The following is a 24,712-nucleotide window of genomic DNA, read 5'->3' on the forward strand; positions in this document are numbered from 1 at the left end:
AGATTAGCCGTGGGAAATGTATAGGGTTATGGGGATAGATCAGGTGCGAGGACCAGGATAAGATGCTCTGTCAGACAGTGGATGCAGACCCGATGGGCCAAATGGTCTCATTTGCATTTAGGGATTCAATGATTCTTTCCCCAATTTGTTCAAATGCCAGTCCCCCCTTTGGGCATCGCTGGCTGGACCAGCATTTATTGCCCATCCCTAATTACCCTTGAACTGAGTAGCCTGCTAGACCACTTCAGAGGGCAGTTGAGAGTCAACTTTGGACATAAATATATTTTCCCTCCCCCCACCCCCCCTCCTCCCCTTACACAATACTTTCCGCTTCACCAGACAGATCTGTACATGACATTTTAGGAGCAATAACATGTAAATAACATGTGAACGTAGCCCAATCCATCACGCAAACCAGCCTCCCATCCATTGATTCTGTCTACACTTCCCGCTGCCTCGGCAAAGCAGCCAGCATTTTTAAGGATCCCACGCACCCCGGACATTCTCTCTTCCACCTTCTACCGTCAGGAAAAAGATACAAAAGTCTGAGGTCACGTACCAACCGACTCAAGAACAGCTCCTTCCCTGCTGCTGTCAGACTTTTGAATGGACCTACCTCGCATTAAGTTAATCTTTCTCTACAGCCTAGCTATGACTGTAACACTACATTCTGCACACCCCCTCTCCTTTCCTTCTCTGTACTGTGCTTTGTCTGGAAAGTGCACAAGAAACAATATTTTCACTGTATGCTAATACATGTGACAATAATAAATCAAATATTAAGTTGATCTGTCTCTATACCCTAGCCATGACTGTAACATTACATTCTGCACTCTCTTGTTTCCTTCTCTATGGAGAGGATGCTTTGTCTGTGCAGCATGCAAGAAACAATACTTTTCACTGTATCCCAATACATGTGACAATAATAAATCAAATATTAAGTTGATCTGTCTCTACACCCTAGTTATGACTGTAACACTACAGTCTGCACTCTCTCCTCTTCTCAGTGAAGGGTATGCTTTGTCTGTATAGTGTGCAAGAAATAATACTTTTCACTCTGTCCCAATACATGTGGCAATAATAAATCAAATATTAAGTTGATCTGTCTCTACACCCTAGCTATGACTGTAACACTACAGTCTGCACTCTCTCATTTCCTTCTCTATGAAGCGTATACTTTGTCTGTATAGCACGCAAGAATTAATACTTTTCACTGTATCCCAATACAAATAGCAATAATAAATCAAATTAAATCAAAAATAACAAAATCCAAAGAATCAGTAGAATAATTCTGCCTTGTGCCAATGCGAAATGTTGTCAAGGTTTCCGCCTCGATTTCTGTCACCATCTCCGGAGGAACGTAACTTATTCTTCTATGAAGTGTAATTCTATTTAAAGGAACACACTTAGTTTGTTTTTTGTTCTACGCAAAGAGGCTGTCCAAATAAAGAGGGAGTATCAGGTTTCCTCAGCATACCCTGTCTTTGGATTTCCATCATCTCCTCACTGTCTAACAGACACAGAAGGCATTCACGTCTCTCTCTCTCACTCTCTCTGTGTCTCTCTCTGTCTCTTTCTTTTTCCAACAGCCTCTAAGGTAAGGCAAAGCAGTTTGTTTTGTTGAACTACTCCCCCAGTCCAGTGACTATGGTTGCTGGAGACAAATAGTTTTGTCCAATTTTCTCTCTTCCCCGGCGAGTGGGACCCCAGCAATGGGACCACACCTCGCCTCCAAGATCAGGAGATTAGATATGAAAATTGTTAGCAAGGCTTGAATAGGAGGGAAAGAATCTGAGTGAGGATTATGTTTGATCAAGAAGAGTTAAACAGTCCTCTGTTCAATTTAATCTTGTGGAGTTATTTTAATGGATTGTATTTTGAAACTATGCCTTAGTGAGAGGATTTGAATATGGGAATGAGGATGTTTTATTGCAATTGTACAGGGCATTGGTGAGACCACACCTCAGTATTGGTGTCTCTAATTGGAAGAAGATCCAGAGCTGAGGACTTTGAAGATTGAAGGCATGGCTAGCAATGGGAGGGAGAAGGAAGTGGGAAGGGTGCATTAGAGGCCAAAGCAGGAGGCTTTGGAGTTCTCTGAGGCATGTGTGGCTGAAGAAGTTTCAGAGATACGAAGGGCCAAGGGCATGCGACACAATGGCACAGTGGTTAGCACTGGTGCCTCACAGCACCAGGGATCCAGGTTCGATTCCAGCCTTGGGTCACTGTTTGTGTGGAGTCTGCACAGTTCTCCTCGTGTCTGCGAGGGTTTCTTCCCACAGATGTGCGGGTTAGGTTGTTTGGCCATGATAAATTGACCCCAGTGTCAGGGGGATTAGTAGGGTAAATGCATAGGGTTATGGGAAAGGGGTTTGGCTGGTGCAGACTCAATGGGCTGAATAGCCTCCTTTTGCACCATGGGGATTCTACGTGGGGGATTTAAATGTGAGGAATCTGTACATTGTGAATTGGCTGCTTCTTGAGGGTTGTTGAATTCAGAGCTAAAAGTACGTGCATAGTTCAGAACCCTGGTAGATTTCTCTTCTGAACATCCAACATTACTATTTACTTTACACTTTATTTGTACTGGAGTCAGTAATCAGTTTTAAAGAAGGAGATAAGAACTTTAGATGATTAGGAAAGTCTGTATTGGAATTTGTTTTTTGACCTAAGTGTATTTTTACACTGGTATTTCCATCACTGTGTTCTTTGTCTGGTCACACGCTGACAATCTGTCCTTTCCCTTGGGCCTGTGTTTAAAACCTGACTCAGACAAGTGAGATGAAAGTCCCATCCTTCTACTGGTGTGAAGTTCAGCGTAGTCTCAATCCTATTCCTAGATATTGTAGATTCAATATCTTCACCAACTAATGTTTACTATTTTGGACAATAAGGGTAGAACTTCCCATCAGCAGTGTTCACATACAGACTTGTTTGTACAGACAATGGTTGTATTGCTGTGAGTTTAGAAGGTTAAGATTAAGATTTAATTGAGGTGGCCCAGTGGCTAGCACTGCTGTCTCACAGTGCCAGTGATCTGGGTTCAATTCCCAGCCATGGGTGATGGCAAGTTCTCCCCACGTCTGCATGCGATTCCTCCAGGTGCTCCGGATTCCTTCCACTGTTCAAAGATGTGGAGGTTAAGTGGATTGGCCATGCTAAATTACCGCTTAGTATCCAATGATATGCAGGTTAGGTGGATTGGCCATGCTAACTTGCCCCTTGGTATCCAAAGATGTGCGGGTTAGGTGGATTGGTCATGCTAAATTGCCCCTTAATGTCTAAAGATGTTTGGAGTAGGTGGATTGGCTATGTTAAATTGCCCCTTAGTATCCAAAGATGTGCAGGTTAGGTAGATTGGCCATGCTAAATTGCCCCTTAGTGTCCAAAGATGTGCAGGTTGGGTGGATTGGCCATGCTAAATTGCCCCTTAGTGTCCAAAGATGTGCAGGTTGGGTGGATTGGCTATGCTAAATTGCCCCTTTGTGTCAAGGGTACTAGCTAGGGTAAATGCATGGTGTTATGGGGATAGAGCCCGGGTGGGATTGTGTTTGGTACAGACTCAATGGGCTGAATGGCCTCCTTCTGCACTGTAGCTTTCTATGAAAGATGATTAAAGGATTTTTAAAATTCTTTCTTAGGAGGTGGACACTGCTGACTATGTCAGCACTTTTACTGTCCATCCCAAATTGTCCTTGAGAAGATGGTTGTGAGCTGTCTTCTTGAACTGCTGCTAATAGATTTAAAATGTATTTATTTGCGTCACAAGTAGGCTTACATTAACATTGCAATGAAGTTACTGTGAAAATCCCCTAGTTGCCACACTCCATCCCTTGTTTGGGTACACTGAGGGAGAATTTAGCATGGCCAGTACACCTAACCAGCACGTCTTTCTGACTGCGGGAGGAAATCAGAGCATCCAGAGGAAACCCACACAGACACAGGGAGAATGTGCAAACTCCGCTCAGTTACCCAAAGCGGGAATTGAACCCGGGTCATAGGATCATGGAATAAATAGTGACCCTACAGTGCAGAAGGAGGCCATTCGACCCATTGAGTCCACACTGAAAACAATCCCAACCAGGTTGTATTCCCTAATCCCACACGTTAATCCCTCTAACATACACATGCTGGGACATTAAGGGGCAATTTAGCATGGCCAATGCACCTAAACTGCACATGTTTGGACTGACACAGTGAGGCAATAGTGCTAACCACTGTGCCACCACACTACCCATCAGCATCCATTGTTAAAGACGTAATAACAGGACATTTGAAAAGTCAAAACGCAATCCATCAGAGACAGCATGGTCTTATAAAGGGTAAGTCATGTTTGACTAATCTGTTTGCATTCTTAGAAGGTGTAACAAGCCAAGGGGATACTGGGGATCCTGTAGATGTAGTGTATCTGGACTTCAGGAAGGCATTTGATAAGATATCAGGCTTGATGGGCTGAATGGCCTCCTTCTGCATTCTATTCTATTCTTCTAAACTCCAATCAATACAGGCGCAATCTATTCAAACTTTCCTCATGAGACTTTTGAATGGACCTACCATATGTTAAGCTGATCTTTCTTGACAGCCTAGCTAGGACTGTAACAGGATATTCTGCATCCTGTCCTTCACTTCTCCCCTATGTACTCTATGAATGGCATGTCTTATCTGTATAGTGCACAAGAAACAATACTTCTCACTATATCCTAATACATGTGACAATAATAAATCAAATCAAATCAGATCGAATCAGGTATGGTTTCTCCAATGCCCTGTAAATTGCAACAAGACTTCCTTTTATCCCAAAAGAGAAAATGCTGGAAAATCTCAGCAGGTCTGACAGCACCTATAAGGAGAGAAAAGAGCTGACGTTTCAAGTCCAGATGACCCTGTATTCAGCTTTAACAAGAGGTCATCTGGACTCGAAACGTCAGCTCTTTTCTCTCCTTACAGATGCTGCCAGATCTGTTCAGATTTTCTAGCCTTTTCTCTTTTGGTTTCAGATTCCAGCATCCACAGCAATTTCCTTTTATTCCTTCCTTTTATAGTTCATCCTCTTGCACAAAGGTTAACATTCCACCTGCCTTCCTAATTATTTGTTATGCTGACATGCTAATTTCTTGTGATTCATGAATCCAGATTCCTCTCTAATTGGAGAAGTGTTGGTCTAGTGGTATTATCGCTAGACTATTAATCCAGAATCTCAGCTAATGTTCTGGGAACGCAATTTCAAATCCTGCCATGGCAGATGGTTTAAATTCAGTAAAAAAAATCTGAAATTAAAAATCTGACAATTACAGTGAATCTATTGTCGGGAAAAACCCACCTGATTCACTAATGTCCTTGAGGGAGGGAAATCTGCTGTCCTTACCCGGTCTGGCCTACATGTGACTCCAGAGCCACAGCAATGTGGTTAACTCTCAACTGCCCCCTGAACAAGAGCAACGAGGGATGGGCAATAAATGCTGGTCCAGCCAGCGATACCATATCCTACAAATGAATTTAAAAAAGCAACATTTTGCTGTCTCTTTTGTACAATATCCTGCTGTTGAACTCTTCCTGCCAAAGTGGACAAGCTGACATTTTCCCACGTTATACTCCTCCTGCTGTGCAGAGAATCAGGCTGACAATGATTGTGAAAGAGCAGCTGGAGCTGTAGGGGGTCCACAGGCTGACGTCTATCCTGCCCTGTCCCAGTCTCAGTGTAATTCACAGAGAACTGCTCTTGGTTTTCAGATGGTGCTGAACTTGCATCCTTGCAAGTTAACCGTAAATCTGCACTTGTGTCATCCTGGCTCAGGCTGATGTTAAAGGTATCTCATTGTCACCTCAATGTTTCAAAATAGGTTGGAACAAGCACATTGCACCCCTTCCACCTGTCCGTAGAGGTTAGCTGGTTATGCCTATGATAAATTGCCCTTAAGTGTCCAAAGATGTGCAGGTTGGGTGGATTGGCCATGCTAAATTGCTCCTTCGTGTTCCAAGATGTATAGATTTGGTGGATTGGCTATGCTAAATTATCCCTTAGTGTCCAGAGATGTGTAGGTTAGGTGGATTGGCCATGCTAAATTACCCCTTAGTGTCCAAAGAAGTTCAGGTTAGGTGGATTGGCCATGCTAAATTACCCCTTAGTGTCCAAAGAAGTTCAGGTTAGGTGGATTGGCCATGCTAAATTGCCCATTAGTGTCCAAAGATGTGCAGGTTAGGTGGATTAGCCATGGTAAGTGCATGGGGTTACAGCGGTAAGCAGATGAGATGCTCTTTTAGAGAGTTGGTGTGGAGTCGATGGTCCAACTGGCCTCCTAATGCACTGTAGCAATTCTATCCTGAGATTCTACAAATAAGACCCAATGGTTTGATGTAAAAATGTCAAATTGAGATCTTGAATGCTATAAATTTAGGTCCCCAAAGTTATCATTTACGTTTATTCAACAGCCTCCATGATCCCAAGGCATAACAAAATGCTTCACGACCAATGAAATACTTTAGAAGTAGTGTAATTTAGGCAGCCAATTTGTGCACAGCAAGCTCCCATAAACAGCAATGTGATACTGAGCAGGCATCTGTGTTTTGTGCTGTTATTTGAGGAATAAATATTGGGCTAGACACCAGAGATCAATCCTCTGCTTTTTTCAAAATGGTGTAATGGAACCTGTCCTGTCCTGTGTTAAGGTCCCACCTGAAAGATGGTGCCTCTGGCAGTCTAATACACCCACTGAACTGTATTGGGAGGGTCAGCCTTTGTCTTCCATTGGAGAAGGTAGACAGGGCCACGGTTTAATTTCTATAGTGTAGAAGTAGGCCATTCAGTCCATCAAGTCTGCACCGACTCTCTGACAGAGCATCTTACCCAGGCCTACCCCTGAAACCCCATGTATTTACCCCACTAATCCTATGTGCAAGATAGGTGAATTGGCCATGTTAAATTACCCCTTAGTGTCCAAAGATGCATAGGTTCAGTGAATTGGCCATGCTAAATTGCCCCTTAGTATCCAAAAATGTGCAGCGTAGGTGGATTGGCCATGCTAAATTAGTTGTATGAAACCTTGGTTAGGCTCCATTTGGAGTATTGTGTGCTGTTCTGGTCACCACACTACCAGAAAGATGCGGAAGCTTTGGAAAGAGTGCAAAGAAGGTTAACCAGGATATAGCCTGGTCTTGCAGGTGTTGGCTATGAGGAGAGGTTAAATAAACTAAAATTGTTTCTACTGGAAAGACGGTGGCTGAGGGAAGACCTAATAGAGGTCTACAAAATTATGACAGACATAGACAGGGTGGATAATCAGAGGCTTTTTCCCAGAGTGGAAGTGTCAATTACAAGGAGGCACAGGTTCAGGGTGAGAGGGGGAAAGTTCAAGGGATATGTGCGGGAGAAGTTTTTCCACACAGAGAGTGGTGGGTGCCTGGAACACAGCGCCATTTAAATAGTACACTGCCATCATGTTTCTCCATCGCAAAAGGATAATTTTACATTTATCCACGTTATACTACATCTGCCACGTTTTCGCCCACTCACTCACCTTGAAGCCTCATAACATCTTCCTTATCACTCACATTCCCATGGTGGAAGCAGGCACATTAGCAACATTTAACAGCGTCTGGTTGGTTACATGAATAGGGAGGGAATAGAGGGATATGGTCCGAGTAAGGGCAGTGACTTTTTTTCTTTAATTAGGGCATCATGATCGGCACAGGCTTGGAGGGCTGAAGGGCCTGTTCCTGTGCTGTACCTTTCTTTGTTTTTTGTAAATTGCCCCTTAGTGTCTCAAAATGTGTAGAATCAATGCATTATCCATGGGAAGCGTGTGGGGTTAATGGGGAAAGAACAGGAGGAGAGGGCCTGGATAAGATTAGAGTGTCAGTGCTGAATGGGCCGAATGGCATCTTCTGCACTGTAGGGATTGTATGATTCAGTGAAAAGTCATATTTCCAGGTTTGCTGATGACACAGAAGGGTGGGAATGTGAGTGATAAAGAGGATGTTATGAGGCTTCAAGGTGAGCGAGTGGGCAAAAACGTGGCAGATGTAGTATAACGTGGATAAATGTAAAATTATCCTTTTGCGATGGAGAAACATGATGGCAGTGTATTATTTAAATGGCGCTAGATTAGGAAATATTGACATACAAAGGGACCCAAGTGTCCAGTACACCAGTCACCGAAAGCAAACATATAGGTACAGCAAGCAGTTGGGGAGGCAAATTGTACGCTGACTTTCATTGCAAGAGGACTTGAGGACAGGAGCAAGGATGTCTTCTTGCAACTGCACAGGGCCTCGGTGAGATCGTACCTGGAGTATTGTGTGCTGTTTTGGTCTCCTTCTCTAAGAGAGGATATACTTGCATAGAGAGAGTGCAGTGAAGGTTCACCAGACTGACTCTCGGGGTGGCAGGGGGAGAGATTGTGTCAACTGGAGCCTGTATTCACTGAACTCTCGAAGAATCTCATTGAAACATATATAACCCTGACAGGGCTGGACAGACTGGATGCAGGAATGTTGTTTCCACTGGTTGGGGGGGTCCAGAACAAAGGGCACAGTCTCACAATATAGGGTAGCCATTCAGAGAAATGTGAGGTAATGCATTTTGGAAGGTCTAATACAGAGAGGAAATATACAGTAAATGGCAGGACCTTTAAGAGTATTGATAGGCAAAGGGATCTGGATGTGCAGATACTCAGGGCACTGAAAATGCCAATGCAAGTGGAGAAGGTAGTTAAGAAGGCATACGGCATGCTTACCTTCATCGGCCGGGGCACTGAGTTTAAAAATTGTCAAGTCATGATGCAGCTTTATAGAACCTTAGTTAGGCCGCACTTGGAATATAGTGTTCAATTCTGGTTGCCACATTACTAGAAGGATGTGGAGGCTTTAGAGAGGGTACAGAAGAGATTTACCAGGATGTTATCTTGTATGGAGGGCATTAGCTATGAGGAGAGGTTGGAGAAACTTGGTTTGTTCTCACTGGAATGACTGGGGTTGAGGGGAGACCTGATAGAAGTCTACAAGCTTATGAGGGGCATGGACAGAGTGGAAAGTCAGAAGCTATTTCCCAGGGTGGAAGAGTCAATTACTAGGGGGCACAGGTTTAAACTGCGAAGGACAAGGTTTAAAGGGGATGTACAAGGCAGATTTTTTTACACAGAGAGCAGTGGGTGCCTGGAACTCGTTGCCGGGGGAGGTAGTGGAAGGGGATGCAGTAGTGACTTTTAAGGGGCATCTTGACAAATACACGAATAGGATGGGAATAGAGGGATACCATCCCCCAATGGATAGAGGGTTTTAGTTCAGTCAGGCAGCATGGTCGGTGCAGGCTTGGAGGACTGAAGGACCTGTTCCTGTGCTGTAATTTTCTTTGTTCTTTGTCTTCACTCAGAGTTGGTGAACCTATGGAATTCTCCATCACAGCGAGGCCAATTACAAGAAGGAAATAGATAGGTTTCTAGATTCTAAGGATGTGAAGGGATATGGGGAAAATGCTGAAGAATGGCATTGAGATAGAAGATCAGCCATGATGTCATTGAGTGATGGAGCAGACTCGAAGGGCCGAATGGCCTATCACAGCTCCTATTTCTATGGCCAGAATAGGCCTTTCATAGGGTGGCATTTTACCGGCACTCCCTGATTCTCGGCGTGGGCGAGACTCGGAGAACGGCATCTCCATTGGCCTCAGGCAGGATCGTACGAACCTCGGGCAGATGTGCCAGTAAAATTCCACCCTATGTTTCTATCCCTGATACTTGTTATCGTTGTTACTCCCCTGAGACCTATTGAAGTGCTAACTTACCGATCAGGTACCAGTTTGGACAAGAACAGAACTTGCATTGATAACTTTCATGAACTCAGGAGAAAGCGATGAATGGTTTTGTCTGAAGTGTAGCCACCATCGTAATGTAGGAAGCACAGCAGCCAACCTGTACACAGCCTGATCCCACAAACAGCAATGTGATAATGAAAGAAAGACTTGCATTTATATTGTGTTTTTCATGATCACTGGACATCTCAGAGCCTGTCAAATACTTTTTGAAACACGGACAATGTTGTAATATAGGAAACATCGGCTAATGTGTGCTGAGCAGACTCCCACAAACAACAATTTGCCAGGATACGAGGGGTAACTCACCAAGAATCATAGAATCCCTACAGTGTAGAACAGGCCATTCAGCCCATTGGGTCAATACTGACTCTTTGATAGAGTATCTTACCCAGGCCCTATTCCCATTAACCCAACACTTTTAGCATGGTTAATCCATCTAATCTACCCATCTTGGGAAACTAAAGGACAATTTTAGCATGGCCAATCCACCTAACGTACACATCTGTGGACTGTGGGAGGAAACCAGAGCACCAAAGGAACCAGGGCTGCAGGGTGGCACAATGGCAAGCACTGATACCTATCAGCGCCAGGGAACCAGTTTCGATTCCCACTGACTGTATGGAGTTTGCACATTCTCCTTTTGTCTGCGCAGGTTTCCTCCGGGTGCTCCGGTTTCCTCCCACAGTCCTAAAGACATGCCAGCTGGATGCATTGGCCATGCTAAATTTTCCCTCAGTTACCCGAATAGGCGCTGGAGTGTGGCGGCTAGGGAATTTTCACAGTAACTTCATTGCAGTGCTAATGTAAGCCTACTTGTGACACTAATAAATAAAGTTTAAACACAGACACGGAGAATGTGCAAATCCACAGAGTCAGTCACTCAGGGCCAGAATTTAATGCCTGGGAGCTCCGGAGCCTGCCCAGGCGCCTGGCGGCCACTGGCAACAGCTTGTTGCGTGACGCACAGCAGGCAGCGGTAAGTGATGGCGAAAGGGCTGCAGGATGCTCCTCTCACTCACAACTGCATAAAAAAAGGACAATGTTGTCAACTGACCTTTAAACTTAGCCAGTGTCCTCTGTTAAATCGGAAAGCATTTCAGACACATTCTTCCAGGATTAAGTTGTTCATTCAAAACCGCACTGATTCTCAGAATAGCAGTGATCCAGCAGCGAGGGTTACAGGAGAGGAGCTTTTGTATTCCATATTGTATTTCTGAAGCCCTGCCGACCGTATGCATGAGGATTATCTCAGCCATTCCCAGCCAAATGTAGCATTGTGTTCCCTATGGATGGGGAACCTGATAGGAGCTGAAAAATGCTCAGCTGTCAGAAGGGTGGTTGAGAAAAGACTCCCTTCTCCTTTAATGGAACTATTCCTGAACTGTTGGGTTCATGGAGAGTTGGCCAAGACCTGGGAGGGTTGAAAATAAACCAAATAACTAAAATGCAATCTGACTTTTAGATTAAATCTCAGCTCATTGTCCAGTAATGTAACCTTTCAGAAGCATCCAAAGTTACAGAAGCAAAGTCATTGGCAAGCAGTGCCATCATGTTTGGTTCATGCCAGGGGACACGGACACCTTGGAAACGGGCACAGTTGTCAGATTAACCTTGACCCGGTCCATCCTGTTGTCCTCACTCCTGCTCTCAAAGAACAAAGAAAATTACAGCACAGGAACAGGCCCTTTGGCCCTCCAAACCTGCACCGACTTTGCTGCCTGACTGAACTAAAACCCACTACACTTCTGGGGACCATATCCCTCCAATCCCATCCTATTCATGTATTTGCCAAGATGCCCCTTAAAAGTCACTATCATATCTGCTTCCACTACCTCCCCCGACAACGAGTTCCAGGCACCCACCACCCTCTGTGTAAAAAACTTGCCTCATACATCTCCTTTAAACCTTGCCCCCTACACCTTAAACTGCCCCCTAGTAATTGACTCTTCCACTCTGGGAAAAAGTTTCTGACTATCCATTTTGTCCATGTCCCTCAATCTTATAAACTTCTATCAGGAAAATGTAGCTTTATCTCTTTCACCAAAGCAGTTTAGGCCCTTTCCTTCCAGAACATTTATCGATTTCACTTGTCCTCATCTTCCTCCTCACCAGCGTCCACATTCAATGGGTAATCCTCTCCCATTGATGCCTTGTTTAATGAATGACTTTGGCACTGTGATACTGATTTATGTGGCAGGACAGTGGCACAGTGGTTAGCACTACTGCCTCGCAGCACCAGGGACTAGGATTCAATTTCCAGCTTGGGTCACTGCCTATGTGGAGTTTGCACATTCTCCCTGCGTCTGAGTGGGTTTCCTCTGGGTGCTCCGGATTCCTTCCACAATCTGAAAAACGTGTTGGTTAGGTGCAATAGCTATGCTAAATTCCCCCTCAGTGTATCAGAACAGGCACCGGAGTGTGATGACTAGGGGCATTTCACAGTATCTCCATTGCTTTTAATGCAAGCCTTACTTGTGACACTATTAAATAAACTATAAATTTTATTTAAGTGACCCATTTGACAATACGCTGCACATTGGCAGTCAAATCTTGATTTATTATTGTCACATGTATTGATTTAATATAAAAGGGCGATATGGTGGTATAGTGCTGCCTCATAGCTCCAGGAACCCGGATTTGATTCCTGGCTTGGGTTACTGTCTCTGTAGAGTTTGCAAGTTCTCCCCGTGTCTACACGGGTTTCCTCCAGGTGCTCCGGTTTCCTCCCCCAGTCCAAAGACGTACAGGTTAAGTGGATTGGCCATGCTAAGTTGCCCTTGTCAGGGGGACTAGGTAGGGTAAATACATGGGGTTATTGGGTGGGGCCTGTGTGGGTCAGTATAGGCTTGATGGGCTCCTTCTGCACTGTAGGGATTCTGTTAGTATACAGTGAAAAGTATTGTTTCTTGCATGCTATACAGACATCGCATGCCATTCATAGAGAAAGAAAGAAGATTGTGCAGAATGTAGTGTTACAGTCATAGGGAGGGAGTAGAGAAAGATCAATTAGTGCAAGGTAGGTCCACTCAAAGGTCTGATGGCATCAGGGAAGAAGCTGTTCTTGAGTCAATTGCTTTGTGACCTCAGACTTTTGCATCTTTTTCCTGATGGAAGAAGGTGCAATAGAGAATGTCCTGGGAGCATGGGGCCCTTAATTATGCTGGCTGCTTTCCTGAGGCAGTGGAGAGTGTAGACAGAATTAATAAATGGGAGGCTGGCTTGCGTGATGGGTTGGACTACATTCACAACCCTTTGTAGTTTTGTGCAGAATTAGGCAGAGCAAAAGCCAAACCAGGCTGTGATACAATCGGAAAGAATGCATTCAAGGAGACAGACTGTTAGGTATCCGGGTATCAATGCAAGTGTACATTGGCATTTTGTGAATTGTTTTCTGGTCAGTCTGTTAGTTCAAGTCCATCCCAAATTGGTACCCCACTCAGTGACACACCATACATGATGCCTCCTCAGTGGCAGACTAACCATGGGAATCATAGGTCATCAGGAGTAGATGGGAATGTCAAACTTGAAGCACAAGGGATGTCAATGGTCCAGCGGTGTTATAGCTAGACTATTAATCCAGGAACTTAGCTAATGTTCTGGGGACCCGGGTTCAAATCGTGCCATGGCAGATGGTGGAATTTGAATTCAGCAAAAAATGTCTGGAATTAAGAATCTACTGATGACCATGAAACTATTGTTGATTGTTGGAAAAACCCATCTGGTTCTGTAATGTCCCTTCAGGGAAGGAAATCTGCCGTCCTTACCCGGTCTAGCTTTCATGTGACTCCAGAACCACAGCAACGGGGTTGAAATGGGCCAAGCAAGACATTTAGTTTAAGGAAGATTAGGAATGGCCAATAAATGCTGGCCTAGCCAATGATGATCCATGTCCCACGAATGAATAAAAAAAACAAGTAGATCTATCACAATCTTACCAAATTATGGAGCAGGCTCAAGGGGTTGAGTGGCCTACTTCTGCTCCTATTTTACAAGTTTGTTTGCTACCTAACCAGTGATCAGGTGTGTTTGAAGTTTATCTATTTATTAGTGTCACAAATAGGCTTACATGAACACTGCAATGAAATTACTGTAAAAATCCCCTAGTCGCCACAGTCCAGCACCTGTCTGGGTACACTGAGGGGAAATTTAGCATGGCCAATGCACCTAACCAGCACAGCTTTTGGACTGTGGAAGGAAACCGGAGCACCTGGAGGAAACCCACACAGACACGGGGAGAATGTTCAGCTACCGCCCAGACAATGACCAAGCCAGGAATCGAACGTGGGTCCCTGGCACAGTGCAATAGGCAGTGCTAACCACTGTGCCACCATGCTGCCCATAGATGTTTAGAATATTCATGTCATTGGTGAATGCTCATTGGCCATTAGATATTGACAACTGGTGAATTATGCGCCATGCATTGGGCTACGTTCTGATTCTGCAGTTTTGTCGAACTCCTGCATGGGCATCTTTGCTGACGTGCAAGTTTGAAGTTCTGAAGAGCTGAAAAGGCGATGAATTCTTGAGCAATGCATTAATACTTGTTCTTTGACATCAGGTAGATCGCAGGATCCAGTATGTCTGACACTGAAGATGTCGGTGAATATGAGTAAGTTTATTTGGAATATTTATATTTGCGGTCCCCATCACCCTTTCCCCATCCGGCCCCCCCCCACCTTTTAATCTGTAAGTGGGATGCCTTTAGCCAAACTGAGAAATGAGTAGTGATTAAATCGTCACCAACGGAGCCTGACTTCATTGAACAGACAGTGTCACTCTTCAGGTCTCTTCGGATATTGAGTCCGATGGGGCTTAAAGTTGCCAACTTTGGTTGAATGTGCTAAGACCTAGGCAAGGGACCCCAAGGTATTTTGTGGAGCTAGCCTCGACCTTAAGTCTTACATTCTATTTTGGCATTAGGGTAAGCATAAGGTGGCTCACTCCAGGTATGATTCAAGTGACCCACAAGGGAGCTTTTATCAAAACAAAGTTTATTTAAGAACACAGCTAAAATATAACACAAAGAATTAGCACAACTTTTACCAATTACACAACTTAAACATGACCCAGTATAACTCCTAACAGCTAGCTATCTCTGTTGTTCTAAGTTAAACATCATCCCACAGTCATACACACTTCTTCAGGCTTGGCACAGAAACAAGCGTGCTACATTTTCAGTTTTGTAACACATATGGACAAAAATCCAGATCAGCTGTTTGCAGAGGACGATACATCCTCGAAACAGCCAAACTTCAGAGAGGTAAACTTTATCTCTCGTGACTTCCAGTCTTCAGATTCCAGAGAAGGGAAAAAATTGCTGACTCTCTCACAGCTTCTGAAAAACAAACTAAAACTGAAATGTTCTGTGAAAAATAGCTGTCCCCAGCCACGTGACCTGACCTGAACTCAATCAAGCTCTACTCACCATTCCCAAGGGACCATTAAAGCACAGAACACTGCATTAGTTCAGATTAAAATTGACATGATGTCAATTATACTGCTTCAGTAACAATGCAAGACACCAGCTACAGACAACACAATGCCAACAAAATCACATGCAGAGAAACGTGATTAAAAAACATTACTTAAAGACACAGTATCATCACAAATATAGTCCTGGAGGTCGCATCTCATGACTTCAAGCCTCGAGTTCCCCACCCCGCCTGGTCCAGCATTGGCCACCCAGCATATCCACACCATTACTTATTGGATGATTCTTGACTATTAAACACACCTTATTTTTTTCCTGCAATTTCCAATACTTTTAAAACTAATAAATTGACATGTTTAAGAACAATGAACAAAACACTTTTTTTTAAATGGTGATATTAGTCCTGGGTGTTGCTCTCTACATTTCTCAGTCAATTAATCTTCATATCTCAGACACTCCAGGCCAAACTTGGGGATGTTGGCAATGTTACTGGGTTGTGATTGCCAGGATCTCATTTCCTGAAAGAGTTATACTTCCAAGATATATGAATGAAGTAAGAGTGTGGATTATCGTGCGGCACGGTGGCACAGTGATTAGCACTGCTGCCTCATTAGCGCCAGGGTCCCAGGTTCAATTCCAGCCTCAGGTCACTCTCTGTGTGGAGTTTCCCCGTGTCTGTGTGGGTTTCCTTCGGGTGCTCCAGTTTCCTCCCACAGTCCAAAGATGTGGGGGTTAGGTTGATTGGCCACGCTAAATTGCCCCTTAGTGTCCAAAGATGTGCAGGTTAGGTTGATTAGTCATGCTAAATTGCCCTTCAGGGGATTAGCAGGGTAAATATTTGGGGTTGTGGGGATGGGACCTGGGCAGATTGTTGTTGGTGCAGATTTGATGAGCCAAATGGCCTCCTTCTGCACTGTAGGATTCTATGATTCTATTATTAAATATAGGCTGAAAAATACATATATGTTATAGAATGTCAATGGTTTTGACATGAATGCCACAATGCGAACATTGCTGTGTGTTATTGATATACTTCTCCCCGCACATCAGTTTGTGAACACTGATTTAGTCCATGTTGTTATTATTGTCCCCAATTCTGAGTATTTTTAGCACATCGTCTTCTAGAATCATAAAATAGTTACAGCACAGAAAGAGGCCCTTCGGCCCATTGTGTCTGCATCACCCATCAAGCACCTATCGATTCAGAGAATGATTGGTCAGGATTTTCCGGCCACGCTCACCCCCAAAGCCGGAAAATCCCAACTGAGGTCAATGGACCTTTGCATGGTCCATGTCCCAACTGTTCTCATTCCCATGGTGGGCATATAAGAGTGATTGTTAAGTGATCGGAGTGCGTGAATGGCAGAAATGAGGTGTAGAATCTTAAAGGACTGCTTGAGGAATGTGGCAGTTGCAGTGGAGGGGTGGCGGTGTTGGGGGAGGATGTGAAAAGAAGGAGAGCAGGAATGAAGAAGTGGAAAAATAGAAGTGAGAAAGAAGGATGATAAAATGGATGAATGAGATAAAACGAAATGAAATAAAATTTGGCATGGTGGCACAGTGGTTAGCATTGCTACCTCACAGCACTAGGGACCCAGGTTCGATTCCCAGCTTGGGTCACTGTCTGTGTGGAGTTTGCATGTTCTCCCCATGTCTGTGTGGGTTTCCTCTGGGTGCTCCAATTTCTTCCCACAGTTCAAAGATGTGCGGGTTAGGTGGATTGACCGTGCTAAATTGCCCCTTAGTGTCAAAGGGACTAGCCAGGGTTAATGTATGGGGTTACAGGGATAGGGCCTGGGTGGAACTGTAGTCGGTGCAGACTCGATGGGCCGAATGGCCTCCTTCTGCACTAAGAAAGGAATGAATAAATGAAATGGGCGAAGGAAAGTAGCATTGTTGCTTGTATTTCAACTAGTTTATGCTCTGTACCTTGAGAAATATTTCTATTTAAATTATGTTAAGTTTTCCTGACTGAACTGTCAAAATAATAATCTCTATACTTCTCTCCTCACAGGGGGCAGCAGGAAGGTAATCTCTCAATTTATACTCTTTTATTCTTAGAAGTGATAAAGTGCATAGTTTCCATTTATTTGCAATATTGGTTTGCAGTTGAAAGATATCTTAGTGAGACGCATTAATTTCAATGTCTAACTATCTATCACAAGCACCCCTTCAACGTTCTTTACTCAGTCAATCATCGTAAATCATAGTTGCCAATCAGTGAACTCATTCTAATTTTGATTATAGAGTTCTACAATTGGCGTCCACTGTAGAACAGAGAACATAGAAAAGTACAGCACGGGAACAGGCCCTTCGGCCCTCCAAGCCTGCGCCAATCATAACTAAACCAAAAAAAACTCTGCCCTAACTGGGACTGTATCCCTCTATTCCTTCCCTATTCATGGACCCATCCAGATGCCTCTTAAACGTTGCTAATGTGCCTACTTCCACCACCTCCTCTGGCAGCACGTTCCGGGCACCCACCACTCTCTGTGTGAAAAACTCCCCCCGCAGAACTCCCTTTAACTTTCCCCCCTCTCACCTTGAACCCATGCCCCCTTGTAATTGACACTTCTATCCTGGGAAAAAGCCTCTGACTATCCATCTCTCATAATTTTGTCAGGTCTTCCCTTGGCCTCCGTCTTTTCAATTCCAGATTATTATTTTTTAATTATTAAATTGAAATTTCACCACTTGCCATCGTGGGATTTGAACCCATGTTCTCAGAGAGTTTTGGATTAATAATCCAATGACATTACCACTGCTCCATTGCTGTACCCAGTCAATGTACCAAAATATATTGATACTGACAGTGGCTAGCAATACAAGTTAATATTTAGCACGAGCGTCTCCAACAGAAAGTCTCCACCTGTCCACCATTGTTCATCCTTTTGCAACATACAAGTTGTCAGTAAATCAAGCTAGGATCAGATAGAGAAGCCAGTAAACAACAGATCAGGTTATCAGCCAGCAAGATTAACTAGAATATAGAACAAGATAATCCAGGAGCCTACAGGACAGGGGAAGACTCAGTCAGACCGATCTCCTGGTAAAGAAATCAAGAATGATGTACTTGCAAGCATCCCTTGCCCTACTCCAGAAAGGCAATACTGTGTAGCATCAGACAACTGAAATGAAAGCAGCCAGCATAATTAAAGACCCCACCCATTCCAGACATTCTCTCTTCCACCTTCTTCCATCGGGAAAAGGATACAGAAGTCTGAGATCATGTACCAACTGACTCGAGAACAGTTTCTTCCTTGCTGCTGTCAGATTTCTAAATTGATCTACTTTATATTAAGCTGATCTTTCCCTACAATCTAGTTATGACTGTAACACTACATTCTGCACCCTCTTCTTTCCTTGCCCCATGTACTCTATGAACAGTATGCTTTGTCTGTATAGTGTGCAAGAAACAAGGTTTTCACTGCATACCAATACACATGACAATAATAAATCAAACCAAATCAAAATGAAGCTACTTTAAAATGAGGACAGAAAAATGTTGGGTTAAATTATAAATTCTAAGAATTAACATTTGTACTAGAACAATGGCTAAAACTCCTGTTTTTACACAGTTCCCAAAAGAAAAGATAGTCATTAGAGTACAAAAGGGAGTCATTAGGCCCATCAGATTCATGATGTCTCCCTGGCGAGCAATCCAGTCAATCCCATTGTCTCGCTCAATCCCTGTAGCCCTGCGAGCTTATTTCTCTCAGGTGCCCATCAATCACACTTGTTGGCCGGAATTCTCTGGCTGTTCACTGATTCTCCAGTCGCAGCAGCTGCGTACCCTCACTTGTGGGTTTCCTGCCAGCGTGGGGGTGACATCAATGGGAATTCCCATTGACCGCGGCGGGACTAGGGAATCCCGCCGCTAGCAAACCACGCCTCCGGCCGGCGGAAACACGCAACTGGGAGGCCGTGAATCTTGCCCATTATCCTTTGCGTCTCGTGATTGATACGTCAAATCAAAGTGCAAGCAAAGGTTGCATGTAAACATTGGCTTGCTCGCAGTCCTCAGCACAGCAAGTAACCTGTACTGTGGTGTCTTTATAACAAGCCTCCTGTTTTCTCTCACAGAGGAAGAGCCTGAGGAAGGTACGAAGCTCAGCAGTTGCTTTATTCTCAGCCTGTGTCCATGCCAACAACCAGTGCAGGTGATAGAAAACCTTTATGCTTCCTATGCCAACCATCCAACTAGCTTTTTATGTTGCACACAGTCAAGTTGACCTTCAATATGTTTATGCTTCGTTCTGTGACCTAATATTTGTCTGATGTAATATCCCATCAATTCTCAGTGTTGGCTGAATTGCTTATTTTATTATTATAGATTTAAGCTGTTGACTAACCCAGTTCTTGCCATCAACAGATCCAGGCAGCGGGCAACCAAGGGGGTCGTCTGACCCAAATGTCTACCCCTCTACCGTGGCCATATTTGTGGCCAGGTGTTCCTAGAGAGGGAGCATTTGGTGTTCGAGGGCACTGTCAATGCCTTCTGTGCCCATTGGGCACTGCAGGGGCTGGGGTACATTATCAACCTCTTTAATTACATTTTAATTTGCTGTTTTAAGTTTCCTTTCCTCTTTGTTGTTTTGTTTAGGGCGGTTCCCTTCCTTTTGGAAGCTGCCCCTTTTTGGTTTATCCCTCAGTTAATTTAATTTAGTCTAATTGGTTTGTCAAAAGGATTAACTAACCCAGTCCTTCATGTACAGGCATCCAAGAACACATTTTATTTGTCATTAATGTCCTCTTTGAAAGACTGCAATTACCTGGTTACTGCAGACACATAGAATCATAGAATCCTGCAGTGCAGAAGGAGGCCATTCAGCCCATTGATTCAACACTGACTATCTGATAGAGCATTTTACCTAGGCCCTAATCCCATAGCCCACATATTTATCCTTTAGTCCCCCTAACCTACCTAACCTACATGTATTGGGACACTAAAGGATAATTTGGCATGGCCAAACCACCTAACCCGCACATCTTTGGACACTGAGGGGCAATTTAGTATGGCCAATCCACTTGACTTGCACATCTTTGGAGTGTGGGAGGAAGCCAAAGCATCCAGAGAAAACATACGCAGACACGGGGAAAACATGCAAAATCTGCACAGTCACCCAAGGTTGGAATTGAACCTAGATCCTTGGCACTGCCAATGTTGGCACATGTTAATGTTTCCTTGCAAAGATATGTTGCACAATTTAGATATACATAGATGGACATGCAAAGACATGCAAAGATCACATTGAACACACAACATAAATACAGGCCAGAATTCACGGTGTAGTAAATTCACAGTTTGATTGATAGCTCAAAGAGATTATTAAAGGATTAGCCATTTTTGATACAGGGTTATGAATATGCGTCTGTTTGTTTTGATAAGGGGTTACGGAATTTTGATAGTTTTGAATGGATTTGCAAGAATACAATGGAAGTTTGAATAGATACTTAGGTCTTTAATTTATTTCATCTCAATGTGACTCCTGAGGTCTGCGCATGGCAGTATTTGGGTGAGTGGGTATGGAGAGTCGAAGGGTGGCTCAATGTTTATTTGTGTGATACTATGTTTAACTAGCCCCCTAACCATGTGCCCGTGATTGAATGTTGACCAATGTCTCTGTTGACAAATCAGGGAAATGTAACCTTACAAAAGACATCTTTGCACCCTTCACCTTGGTGCTCCTGATGCATCTTCCATGTAGATTTTTACACTGAATAAAAATTGAATGAAGCGTATATTCTCTCTCTAACTGTCTCTCTTTTCTCTGCACGCCTTGCCACAACAAGGAGAACAACAATATGACCAGGAAGGTGAGCATTTCATCAAGTGTCACTAATATATCAAGAGTAAAATCCTCGACAAGAACAGCAAAATATAGTGCACTCATAACAAACTTTCAAATGAGTGTGTTCATATGTGGTACAGTGGCACAGTGGTTAGCACTGCTGCCTCACAGCGCCAGGGACCCAGGTTCAATTCCAGCCTCGAGTGACTGTCTGTGTGGAGTTTCCACATTCTTCTCATGTCTGCGTGGGTTTCCTTCAGCTGCTCCAGTTTCCTCCCACAGTCCAAAGATGTGCAGGTTAGGTGGATTGGGCCATGATTTATTGCCCCTTAGTGTCCAAAGATGTGTGGATTAGATGGATTGGCCATGCTAAACTACCCCTAAAGTCAGGGGGACTAACTAGAATAGATGCATGGAGTTATGGGGATAGGGCCTGGGGGGAGGATTGTGGTTGGTGGAACTTGATGGGCCGAATGACCTTCTTCTGTACTGTAGGATTCTATGACTCTATGATTCTAACCCACATCTCTTTGGACACTAAGGGACAATTTAGTATGGCCAATCCACCTAACCTGCACATCTTTGGAGTGCAGGAGGAAACCGGAGCATCTGGGGGAAACCCACACAGACACGGGGAGAATGTGCAAAATCTACACAGACGGTCACACAAGGCCGGAATTGAACCCAGATCCCTGGCACTGCAAGGCAGTAGTGCTAACCACTGTACCAACATTGGTACATTTAATGTTTCCTTGGAAAACCATATTGCACTATGATATACATAGATGAACATGCAAATACATGCAAAGGTCACATTGAACACACAACATATAAACAGTCCAACTAATCTATGCTCTGGATTATGCTTCAGTTTTGCCTCCTACCCTTCTAACTAACACCATCAAAACATATCCTTCAATTCTTTTCACCCTCATGTGCTTCCACAGAAACGCATCTGTACTATTCATAGATTCATTAACTAAGGGTTAATAGGCTTGGAGTTTTGCAGTCACGAAGACTCCGCAGATTATTAAAAATGACAGACAAGAGCCAGTTTCAAAAGTCCCACTCCATTTTTTTTATTCATTCATGGAACATGGGCGTCACTGGTTGGCTAGCCTTTATTGCCCATCCCTCAGAGGGCTGTTGAGAGTCAACCAAAATCTATGGCTCTGGAGTCCCACGTAGGCCAGACCAGGTAATGATGGCAGATTTCCTTCTCTAAAGAAGATTAGTGAACCAGATGGGTTCACAATCCTCAACAGCCCGGCTTTTTGCCAGAATAGAAAGGGATGGGTGGGTGCTTGACTCATGCATGAGGGAAACCCAAACTGGGCTGGACAATTTGAACACAATGTTGAGTTCAAACAGAGGGTCTAAGAGCAGTAAGAATAACTGTGTTATCTGTTACTTAGGGCCCTATTTTACCATTTTGATTCTAAACGCTGGGCGGACTTGAAACTGGGAATGTTTTAGATCTGACTTTTAGACCCCTCCTCAGGCACTCCCATACGCAGTCTCCCTGAACAAATATCAGGGAGTCCGAATCGCACTGCACAAGCCTGTGGGCGGGGCTTAATGCTACCGAAATCCTGAGCTCCAATTGGTGTCTCCAACTGCACATGCACAGAAAACAATGATAGATTGACCGGCCCAGATATTAACTCCCCCCTGGCCCCCACAGACATTGCCCCAGCCTTAAAAACATTACTGACCCCACTATCCCCCATCTAGACCTATCGCGAGCCCATCCCCTTCACTGATTACAAGCAGAGTGGCAGCGCAGGAGAATGGGCGCATTATGAGGGTAAAATCGGGCCCTTAATGTCAATTTATGTGATGCTGTGTTTAACTAGCTCCCTAACCATGTGCCCATGAATGAATGTTTACTAATGTCTCTGTTGACAAATCAGGGAAATATAACCTTTCAAAAGACATCTTTGCACCCTTCACCTTGGTGCTCCTGATGCTGCCTCCATGTAGATTTTTACACTGAATTAAAAATCAAATGAAGTGTATATTCTCTCTCTAACTGTCTCTGTTTTCTCTGTATGCCTTACCACAACAAGGAGAACAACAATATGACCAGGAAGGTGAGCATTTCATCAATTGTCACGTATGTATCAAGAGTAAAATCCTTGACAAGAACGGTAAAACAGAGTGCACTCATAATGGAGTTTCAAATGAGTGTGTTCATATGCAGCACAGTGGTTAGCACTGCTGCCTCATAGTGCCAGGGATCCAGGTTCAATTCCAGCATCGGGTCACTGTCCATGTGGAGTTTACATGTTCTCCCTGTGTCTGCGTGGGTTTCCTCTGGATGCTCCAGTTTTTCTCCCAGACATTTCCCAGAATGTGTAGGTAGGTGGATTGGCCATGTTAAATTGCCCCTTAATGCCAAAGATGTGTAGGTTAGGTGAATTGGCTATGCTAAATAGCTCCTTAATGTCCCAAAATATGCAGCTTACATGGTTTGGCTATGCTAAATTGCCCCTTAGTGTCCAAAGATGTGTCGGCTAGGGGATTAGTCGTACAAACGTGTGGGGTTATGGGGATAATGTGGGGAGAGGACCTGGCCAAGATATTCTGTCAGAGAGTTGGTGCAGACCTGATGGGCTGAATGGCCTCCTGCATTATGCTACGATTCAATGATTCACACACTCATGTTTCTGGCTGCTATTCAGTGACTCCTGCAGAATTAAATGATGCATGCATGCATTTGTGTGCAGATCCACACTCACACACATGTATACATAAATATTTATGTTTATTTATTTATTTGTGTCACAAGTAGGCTTACATTAACACTGCAATGAAGTTACTGTGCAAGTCCCCTTGTCGCCTCACTCCGGTGCATATTCGGGTACACTGAAGGAGAATTTAGCATGGCGAATGCACCCAACCAGCACATCTTTTGGACTGTGGGAGGAAACCTGCGCAGACATGGGGGGAAATGTGCAGACTCTGCACAGACAGTGACCTAAGTCGCAAATCGAACCCGGATCCCTGGCGCTGTGAGGCACCAGTGCTAATCACTATGCTATTGTACTGCCCATTTATGTGGGAGACTCCCACAGAAATTAAGGGACATAATTTTCATACTTCCTTAGTGAAAAAGATATCTTTTATAATGGTTGTTCTGTCTCATGCTGTTCTTATATGTTTCATTCCCCAATTTCTACATATCATTACTGCCTATGGCGACACTCCCTTGTTGCAAAAGCCGAGCAGCATGAGGTGGAAGGTAAGTGGCAGTGACACTTTCTCATTTGATTTAAGGGTGCGTTCAATCTGGCTAACAGCAGACCACAGTTCTACAACTTTTAGTTTGTGGATAACTTTTTTAAAAATGATCCATATTGATTGTGCAAAAATCAAAAGTTACAGTTCACAAATATTAAATGTTATTTCATATCTTTACTGGAACCTCATACAAACCCATTTAATGGGAATTAATAAGACTGAAATAGCAACAGTTCTGACTTTCTTAAAGGCAACCAAAGCCAAAGTTATCTTTCTAAAAATCATTTTTAGGCAGGCACCCTATTATTCTCCCATGTATTGGTTGTCATGTCAAATTTAATAGTTAACTTTGTTAGATACCAAGTAATAAACTTCAAGGTATATTGAAGTTAGCCTAGACCCCAACTTTTACTTTTGGTTTTGGCATGAGCAAAAGGT

The 24,712-nt window shown here is 43.8% G+C and overlaps 1 protein-coding gene across 3 annotated transcripts in view; it reads left to right on the forward strand.

Annotated features, from left to right (window-relative positions):
- Positions 1-1,492: 1,492 nt before the first annotated feature.
- Positions 1,493-24,712, forward strand: part of tnnt1 (troponin T type 1 (skeletal, slow)) — a 55,186-nt gene continuing 31,966 nt past the window's right edge. The window contains exons 1-7 of one of the 3 annotated variants that reach the window (XM_080217294.1): positions 1,493-1,597; positions 14,367-14,417; positions 17,254-17,267; positions 19,323-19,340; positions 21,033-21,056; positions 23,101-23,124; positions 24,255-24,275. In XM_080217294.1, coding sequence (XP_080073420.1) covers positions 14,386-14,417; positions 17,254-17,267; positions 19,323-19,340; positions 21,033-21,056; positions 23,101-23,124; positions 24,255-24,275 — 133 coding nt within the window. In that variant the 5' untranslated portion in view covers positions 1,493-1,597; positions 14,367-14,385. The remainder of the gene's footprint in view (positions 1,598-14,366; positions 14,418-17,253; positions 17,268-19,322; positions 19,341-21,032; positions 21,057-23,100; positions 23,125-24,254; positions 24,276-24,712) is intronic. The other 2 variants (XM_080217295.1, XM_080217296.1) reach the window with 2 other exon arrangements.

This window comes from Carcharhinus amblyrhynchos, chromosome 35 (genome assembly GCF_965287045.1).
Source record: "Carcharhinus amblyrhynchos chromosome 35, sCarAmb.v2.hapA, whole genome shotgun sequence".
Classification (NCBI taxonomy): domain Eukaryota; kingdom Metazoa; phylum Chordata; class Chondrichthyes; order Carcharhiniformes; family Carcharhinidae; genus Carcharhinus; species Carcharhinus amblyrhynchos.